This window comes from Oncorhynchus clarkii, chromosome 13 (genome assembly GCF_045791955.1).
Source record: "Oncorhynchus clarkii lewisi isolate Uvic-CL-2024 chromosome 13, UVic_Ocla_1.0, whole genome shotgun sequence".
In the NCBI taxonomy this organism is placed as follows: domain Eukaryota; kingdom Metazoa; phylum Chordata; class Actinopteri; order Salmoniformes; family Salmonidae; genus Oncorhynchus; species Oncorhynchus clarkii.
The window spans coordinates 5217553-5227552 of record NC_092159.1 but is presented as its reverse complement, the minus strand read 5'-3'; the positions used below and the strand labels follow the sequence as shown (position 1 = coordinate 5227552).

Below are 10000 nucleotides of genomic sequence, written 5' to 3'. Positions count from 1 at the left end.
TAGTTAACACCTAAAACTAGACAAATTAAAAATCTAAATCACCTGGACACTCGGTGAACCCTGGTTCTCTCAAGATCATCTCTCAGAACCAGACCTGATAACAGGATCATGATGGGTCTACCAGTACTAACATACACCCAGATGTTGTTCTTTCTGACTAGGACTGCACCTCAAAATGGCATCCTATTCCCTGCATAGAGCCCTATGTTCCATGGTCAGAAATAGTACACCTATGGAATAGGGTGCCATTTGGGATGGAAACTAACTGCTACTTGTTCCCTTCTTCCCCAGGTCCCGTACTTCATCGCTCCAGACCCCAGAGGACTCCCTTCCATCCCTGAGAGTGTGAGTCTGCTGTCACTGTAATACATTAAACCTGACCCTAACCCTGACCCTGATCCTGACCCTGACCCTAACCCTGACCCTGACCCTGACCCTGATCCTGACTCTGATCCTAACCCTGATCCTGACCCTAACCCTGACCCCAACCCTGACCCTGTCCCTAACCCTGATCCTGACCCTAACCCTGACCCTGATCCTGACCCTGATCCTAACCCTGATCCTGACCCTAACCCTGACCCTAACCCTGACCCTGTCCCTAACCCTGATCCTGACCCTAACCCTGACCCTGATCCTGACCCTGATCCTAACCCTGATCCTGACCCTAACCCTGACCCTGATCCTAACCCTAACCCTAACCCTGACCCTGTCCCTGTCCCTGTCCCTGTCCCTAACCCTGACCCTGACCCTGACCCTGACCCTGTCCCTGACCCTGACCCTGATCCTGACCCTAACCCTGACCATGTCCCTAACCCTGATCCTGACCCTAACCCTGACCCTGATCCTGACCCTGACCCTAACCCTGACCCTGACCCTAACCCTGACCCTGACCCTAACCCTGACCCTGACCCTAACCCTGACCCTGACACTAACACTTATCCTGATCCTAACCCTAACCCTGATCCTGATTCTAACCCTGACCCTGACCCCAGAGGGCTCCCCTCCATCCCTGACAGTGTTAGTTGGTTGTCACTATAATACACTGTTGCAATCATCTACGTGTCAAACTCATTCCATGGAGGGCTGAGAGTCTGCTGTTTATTTCTCCTACCTTGAACTTGATTGATGAAGTAAGGTCCTTAATTAGTAAGAAACTCCCCCCACCTGCTTGTCTAGGTCTTAATTGAAAGGAAAACCCATAATCCAGTAGACACGAGGCCCTCCATGGAATGAGTTTGATCTACAGTGTATCTGAACCATAATGCTACTGCTGTTGGTACATTGATTATAGCGTTTGGTTCTAAGTTCTGCTACAAATTCAAGTCAAACTCAGAAGAGCGATTAATGCTGTTTAATTCTCCACACTGGGTGGTACAGATGTATTCACCACACTGGGTCGTACAGATGTTAGACGTATTCACCACACTGGGTGGTACAGATGTATTCACCACGCTGGGTGGTACAGATGTATTCACCACACTGGGTGGTACAGATGTATTCACCACACTGGGTCGTACAGATGTATTCACCACACTGGGTCGTACAGATGTATTCACCACACTGGGTTATACAGATGTATTCACCACACTGGGTCGTACAGATGTTAGATGTATTCACCACACTGGGTGGTACAGATGTATTCACCACACTGGGTGGTACAGATGTATTCACCACACTGGGTCGTACAGATGTATTCACCACACTGGGTCGTACAGATGTATTCACCACACTGGGTGGTACAGATGTATTCACCACACTGGGTGGTACAGATGTATTCACCACACTGGGTCGTACAGATGTATTCACCACACTGGGTGGTACAGATGTTAGATGTATTCACCACACTGGGTTGTACAGATGTATTCACCACACTGGGTGGTACAGATGTATTCACCACACTGGGTGGTACAGATGTATTCACCACACTGGGTTATACAGATGTATTCACCACACTGGGTGGTACAGATGTATTCACCACACTGGGTGGTACAGATGTATTCACCACACTGGGTCGTACAGATGTATTCACCACACTGGGTGGTACAGATGTTAGATGTATTCACCACACTGGGTGGTACAGATGTATTCACCACACTGGGTTATACAGATGTATTCACCACACTGGGTGGTACAGATGTATTCACCACACTGGGTGGTACAGATGTATTCACCACACTGGGTGGTACAGATGTATTCACCACACTGGGTCGTACAGATGTATTCACCACACTGGGTCGTACAGATGTATTCACCACACTGGGTGGTACAGATGTATTCACCACACTGGGTCGTACAGATGTATTCACCACACTGGGTGGTACAGATGTATTCACCACACTGGGTGGTACAGATGTTAGATGTATTCACCACACTGGGTCGTACAGATGTATTCACCACACTGGGTCGTACAGATGTATTCACCACACTGGGTGGTACAGATGTTAGATGTATTCACCACACTGGGTGGTACAGATGTATTCACCACACTGGGTGGTACAGATGTATTCACCACACTGGGTCGTACAGATGTTAGATGTATTCACCACACTGGGTGGTACAGATGTATTCACCACACTGGGTCGTACAGATGTATTCACCACACTGGGTCGTACAGATGTATTCACCACACTGGGTGGTACAGATGTATTCACCACACTGGGTGGTACAGATGTATTCACCACACTGGGTCGTACAGATGTTAGATGTATTCACCACACTGGGTCGTACAGATGTATTCACCACACTGGGTCATACAGCTGCAAAGAGAAGATATGACGTCACAATCACATTTATTTACAACCTCTGACTAACCACCCGCCCCCCCTCTTCCCAAACTGACCCCCCTCCTGTGTCGAAAAACAATTAATTGTTAGGCAGGTGGGGTTGTTGTCCCAGCTTGAGTCCAGAACCTTCGGTTCTCCTCCACCCACCTCCCTGTCTTCTTATCAGGCTTTGAGACTAGGGGGTGCACATTCTGGCAGCCTGCCACAGTCCACTTCTTATCAGTCAGGAGAGGCTTTGAGACTAGGGAGTGCACATTCTGGCAGCCTGCCACAGTCCACTTCTTATCAGTCAGGAGAGACTTTGAGACTAGGGGGTGCACATTCTGGCAGCCTGCCACAGTCCACTTCTTATCAGTCAGGAGAGGCTTTGAGACTAGGGAGTGCACATTCTGGCAGCCTGCCACAGTCCACTTCTTATCAGTAAGGAGAGACTTTGAGACTAGGGAGTGCACATTCTGGCAGCCTGCCACAGTCCACTTCTTATCAGTCAGGAGAGGCTTTGAGACTAGGGAGTGCACATTCTGGCAGCCTGCCACAGTCCACTTCTTATCAGTCAGGAGAGGCTTTGAGACTAGGGAGTGCACATTCTGGCAGCCTGCCACAGTCCACCAGATAATTATCCTTCTCAGACACAGAGAGCTATTTCTGAGAATAAGCAATCTATTCACAGTCAAGTGGATATAACGATGCATAACATATAGAGATAATATAATGAACTATAAAAGTGAAGCTATAACATACAGAGATAATATAATGATATAAAACAGTGAAGCTATAACATACAGAGATAATATAATGATATAAAACAGTGAAGCTATAACATACAGAGATAATATAATGATATAGAACAGTGAAGTTATAACATACAGAGATAATATAATGATATAAAACAGTGAAGCTATAACATATAGAGATAATATAATGATATAAAACAGTGAAGCTATAACATACAGAGATAATATAATGATATTAAACAGTGAAGTTATAACATACAGAGATAATATAATGATATAAAACAGTGAAGCTATAACATATAGAGATAATATAATGATATAAAACAGTGAAGCTATAACATACAGAGATAATATAATGATATTAAACAGTGAAGTTATAACAAACAGAGATAATATAATGATATAAAACAGTGAAGTTATAACATACAGAGATAATATAATTATATAAAACAGTGAAGCTATAACATACAGAGATAATATAATGAACTATAAAAGTGAAGCTATAACATACAGAGATAATATAATGATATAAAACAGTGAAGTTATAACATACAGAGATAATATAATGATATAAAACAGTGAAGCTATAACATACAGAGATAATATAATGATATAAAACAGTGAAGCTATAACATACAGAGATAATATAATGATATTAAACAGTGAAGTTATAACAAACAGAGATAATATAATGATATAGAACAGCTATAAGACAGTGCTACAGGGCAGTAGTTTACAATCTATTAGCTCTAACACATGCCTCCTACCTCACCGTTATGGAAAGATCCTGTTTAGAGACTGGCCCCCTTTACACATACTGTAGATCATTCCATCTGACTCAGAACACATTCTCTACTGTTGCTAGGCTACTTATATGAGTACAAACATACTAAAATATTTTCAAGGCAATTAGTCAGTTTCCAGCGATAGTATATACATCTCATAGATGACCACTGTCTTGACATTGATTATACATCTCATAGATGACCCCTGTCTTAACATTGATTATACATCTCATAGATGACCCCTGTCTTAACATTGACTATACATCTCATAGATGACCACTGTCTTAACATTGATTATACATCTCATAGATGACCACTGTCTTAACATTGATTATACATCTCATAGATGACCACTGTCTTAACATTGATTATACATCTCATAGATGACCATTGTCTTAACATTGATTATACATCTCATAGATGACCCCTGTCTTAACATTGATTATACATCTCATAGATGACCCCTGTCTTAACATTGATTATACATCTCATAGATGACCCCTGTCTTAACATTGACTATACATCTCATAGATGACCACTGTCTTAACATTGACTATACATCTCATAGATGACCACTGTCTTAACATTGACTATACATCTCATAGATGACCACTGTCTTAACATTGACTATACATCTCATAGATGACCCCTGTCTTAACACTGATTATACATCTCATAGATGACCACTGTCTTGACATTGACTATACATCTCATAGATGACCACTGTCTTGACATTGACTATACATCTCATAGATGACCACTGTCTTAACATTGACTATACATCTCATAGATGACCACTGTCTTAACATTGATTATACATCTCATAGATGACCCCTGTCTTAACATTGATTATACATCTCATAGATGACCACTGTCTTGACATTGACTATACATCTCATAGATGACCACTGTCTTGACATTGACTATACATCTCATAGATGACCACTGTCTTAACATTGACTATACATCTCATAGATGACCACTGTCTTAACATTGATTATACATCTCATAGATGACCACTGTCTTGACATTGACTGTCTTCTCATAGATGACCCCTGTCTTAACATTGATTATACTATACATCTCATAGATGACCACTGTCTTAACATTGACTATACATCTCATAGATGACCACTGTCTTAACATTGATTATACTATACATCTCATAGATGACCACTGTCTTAACATTGATTATACTATAGATCTCATAGATAACCATTGTCTTAACATTGATTATACATCTCATAGATGACCACTGTCTTAACATTGACTATACATCTCATAGATGACCACTGTCTTGACATTGACTATACATCTCATAGATGACCACTGTCTTGACATTGATTATACTATAGATCTCATAGATAACCATTGTCTTAACATTGATTATACTATAGATCTCATAGATAACCATTGTCTTAACATTGATTATACATCTCATAGATGACCCCTGTCTTAACATTGACTATACATCTCATAGATGACCCCTGTCTTAACATTGACTATACATCTCATAGATGACCACTGTCTTAACATTGACTATAGATCTCATAGATAACCATTGTCTTAACATTGATTATACTATATATCTCATAGATAACCATTGTCTTAACATTGATTATACTATAGATCTCATAGATAACCATTGTCTTAACATTGATTATACATCTCATAGATGACCCCTGTCTTAACATTGATTATACTATACATCTCATAGATGACCACTGTCTTGACATTGATTATACATCTCATAGATGACCACTGTCTTGACATTGATTATACTATAGATCTCATAGATGACCACTGTCTTGACATTGATTATACTATAGATCTCATAGATGACCACTGTCTTGACATTGATTATACTATAGATCTCATAGATGACCACTGTCTTGACATTGATTATACTATAGATCTCATAGATGACCATTGTCTTAACATTGATTATACATCTCATAGATGACCCCTGTCTTAACATTGACTATAGATCTCATAGATAACCATTGTCTTAACATTGATTATACTATAGATCTCATAGATAACCATTGTCTTAACATTGATTATACATCTCATAGATGACCCCTGTCTTAACATTGATTATACTATACATCTCATAGATGACCCCTGTCTTAACATTGATTATACATCTCATAGATGACCATTGTCTTAACATTGATTATACATCTCATAGATGACCCCTGTCTTAACATTGATTATACATCTCATAGATGACCCCTGTCTTGACATTGATTATATTATACATCTCATAGATAACCAGTGTCTTGACATTGATTATACTATACATCTCATAGATGACCCCTGTCTTAACATTGACAGAGCGATCACTACAGGAAGACAAGACATTCTAAAGTCTCCATGGTTACGACAGGTCTTACAGTACAGCGGGACCTGAATGCTTTAAGTTAAGTGGTACCTATTGTTTTAATACTGTGGTGTGTGTGTGTGTGTGTGTGTGTGTGTGTGTGTGTGTGTGTGTGTGTGTGTGTGTGTGTGTGTGTGTGTGTGTGTGTGTGTGTGTGTGTGTGTGTGTGTGTGTGTGTGTGTGTGTGTGTGTGTGTGCTACAGAGGAACCTGACAGAGTTGGTGGTAGCGGTAGATGTGTCTAACCTCCTCCAGCTCTATGCCAGCATGTTGTTTGAGAGACGCATCCTCATCCTCTCCAGCAAACTCAGCACAGTGAGGATACACACACACACACACACACACACACACACACACACACACACACACACACACACACACACACACACACACACACACACACACACACACACACACACACACACTATACCTCAACAACTCACAAAACTTAATTCAACCCTTTCTCAAAAGTTGCTTTCCGTAATTTCTAACATAAATGTATGCTGTTCTGATTGGGCTCCCTCCCTCCCACCTCTCTCTCTCCCTCCCTCCCACCTCTCTCTCTCCTCCCTCTCTCCCTCCCTCTCTCGACCCCCTCTGTCTCTCCCTCCCACCTCTCTCTCTCCTCCCTCTCTCTCCCCCCTCTGTCTCTCCCCATCTCTCCGCTCCAGTTGACAGCGTGTGTTCATGCCCTCAGTGCTGTGCTCTACCCCATGTACTGGCAACACATCTTCATACCTGTCCTGCCCCCACACCTACTGGACTACTGCTGGTCAGAGAGAGAGAAAACACACACACACACACACACACACACACACACACACACAGATGTATATGTTAAAGCACTCAACCTCTCTCTCTCTGTCTGTCTGTCTCTCAGTGCTCCGATGCCCTTCCTCATAGGAGTCCACTCCAGTCTGACAGAGGTACAGTAACTACAGCGTCTCCATGGTTTCCACAAGGATCTAATGGTGTTTCATCCCTCTGACAAGCAGCCAGGACCTGCAGGGCAGTATGAATCATACAGTATACTGTTAGACCACATCGGATAATAACTGAGTGATGGACAGATGGATGGACAGGCTGTTTTTGGGATTGATCGATTTACTGATTGATGGACTTACTGACTGATTGATTAGTTGATTGGTTGGTTGGTTGACTGACTGATTGATTAGTTGATTGGTTAGTTTGTTGACTGACTGATTGATTAGTTGATTGGTTGGTTTGTTGACTGACTGATTGATTGATTGATTAGTTGATTGGTTGGTTTGTTGAGTGACTGATTGATTAGTTGATTGGTTGGTTTGTTGAGTGACTGATTGATTAGTTGATTGGTTAGTTTGTTGACTGACATTGATTAGTTGATTGGTTGGTTTGTTGACTGACTGATTGATTGATTGATTGATTAGTTGATTGGTTGGTTTGTTGACTGACTGATTGATTGATTAGTTGATTGGTTGGTTTGTTGAGTGACTGATTGATTAGTTGATTGGTTGGTTTGTTGACTGACTGATTGATTGATTAGTTGATTGGTTGGTTTGTTGAGTGACTGATTGATTAGTTGATTGGTTGGTTTGTTGACTGACTGATTGATTGATTAGTTGATTGGTTGGTTTGTTGACTGACTGATTGATTGATTAGTTGATTGATGTATTGATGTATTGATTGATGTATTGATTAATGTGTTGATGTATTGATGTATTGATTGATGTATTGATTGATGTGTTGATGTATTGATCCAGAGAGTGAGAAGCCGGGGGTTAGAGGACGTGGTGATTCTGAATGTAGACACCAACACTATAGAGTCTCCCTTCGAAGACCTGAAGAAGATACCAGCAGATGTGGTAATGTGTGTGTGTGTGTGTGTGTGTGTGTGTGTGTGTGTGTGTGTGTGTGTGTGTGTGTGTGTGTGTGTGTGTTTGCATGCCTGCTTTCACGAATCTGTGCATTTGAGCAAGTAAGCAACTTTAGATGTGTGTGTGTGTGTGTGTGTAACTTGCATGTGGACTTGCATGTGTCTGTGTAACAATGTGTCTGTGTAACAACGTGTGTGGACCTGTGTGTGTGTGTGTGTGTGTGTGTGTAACTTGCATGTGGACTTGCATGTGTCTGTGTAACAATGTGTCTATGTAACAACGTGTGTGTGTGTGTGTGTGTGTGTGTGTGTGTGTGTGTGTGTGTGTGTGCCAGGTATCAGGTCTGAAGTTGTGTCTGAAACGTCAGGCAGCGTCAGCAGGTGTGGGCGTGGCTAAGGCCTTCCTCAGGGCTCAGGCTCTGCTGTTTGGAGGATATGGAGACGCTCTGAAGGGAAACACGGTTAGAACAATAATACTCTGGAATATTCTGGAAACACAGTTAGAACAATAATACTCTGGGAACCCGGTTAGAACAATAATACTCTGGAATACTCTGGGAACACGGTTAGGACAATAATATTCTGGAATACTCTTGGAACACGGTTAGAACAATAATGCTCTGGAATACTCTGGGAACACGGGTAGAACAATAATACTCTGGAATACTGTGGGAACCCGGTTAGAACAATAATACTCTGGAATACCCTGGGAACACGGTTAGAACAATAATACTCTGGAATACTCTGGGAACACGGTTAGAACAATAATACTCTGGAAAACTCTGGGAACACGGTTAGAACAATAATACTCTGGAATATTCTGGAAACACGGTTAGAACAATAATACTCTGGGAACACGGTTAGAACAATAATACTCTGGGAACACGGTTAGAACAATAATACTCTGGAATACTCTGGGAACACGGTTAGAACAATAATACTCTGGAATACTCTGGGATCACGGTTAGAACAATAATACTCTGGAAAACTCTGGGAACACGGTTAGAACAATAATACTCTGGAATGCTCTGGGAACACGGTTAGAACAATACTACTCTGGAATACTCTGGGAACACGGTTAGAACAATAATACTCTGGAATACTCTGGGAACACGGTTAGAACAATAATACTCTGGGATACTCTGGGAACACGGTTAGAACAATAATACTCTGGAATACTCTGGGAGCACGATTAGAACAATCATACTCTGGGATACTCTGGGAATACGGTTAGAACAATAATACTCTGGGAACATGGTTAGAACAATAATACTCTGGAATACTCTGGGAACACGGTTAGAACAATAATACTCTGGAATACTCTGGGAACACGGTTAGAACAATAATACTCTGGAATGCTCTGGGAACACGGTTAGAACAATACTACTCTGGAATACTCTGGGAACACGGTTAGAACAATAATACTCTGGAATACTCTGGGAACACGGTTAGAACAATAAT

General features: G+C 41.5%; 1 protein-coding gene across 4 annotated transcripts in view; it reads left to right on the top strand.

Moving 5' to 3' along the window:
• Window positions 1-10000, top strand: part of LOC139424315 (DENN domain-containing protein 1B-like) — a 30202-nt gene that overhangs the window by 9829 nt on the left and 10373 nt on the right. For all 4 annotated transcript variants that reach the window (XM_071176023.1, XM_071176020.1, XM_071176024.1 and 1 more), the window contains 6 exons: window positions 292-345; window positions 6889-6999; window positions 7356-7456; window positions 7565-7610; window positions 8427-8528; window positions 8875-9000. In XM_071176023.1, coding sequence (XP_071032124.1) covers window positions 292-345; window positions 6889-6999; window positions 7356-7456; window positions 7565-7610; window positions 8427-8528; window positions 8875-9000 — 540 coding nt within the window. The remainder of the gene's footprint in view (window positions 1-291; window positions 346-6888; window positions 7000-7355; window positions 7457-7564; window positions 7611-8426; window positions 8529-8874; window positions 9001-10000) is intronic.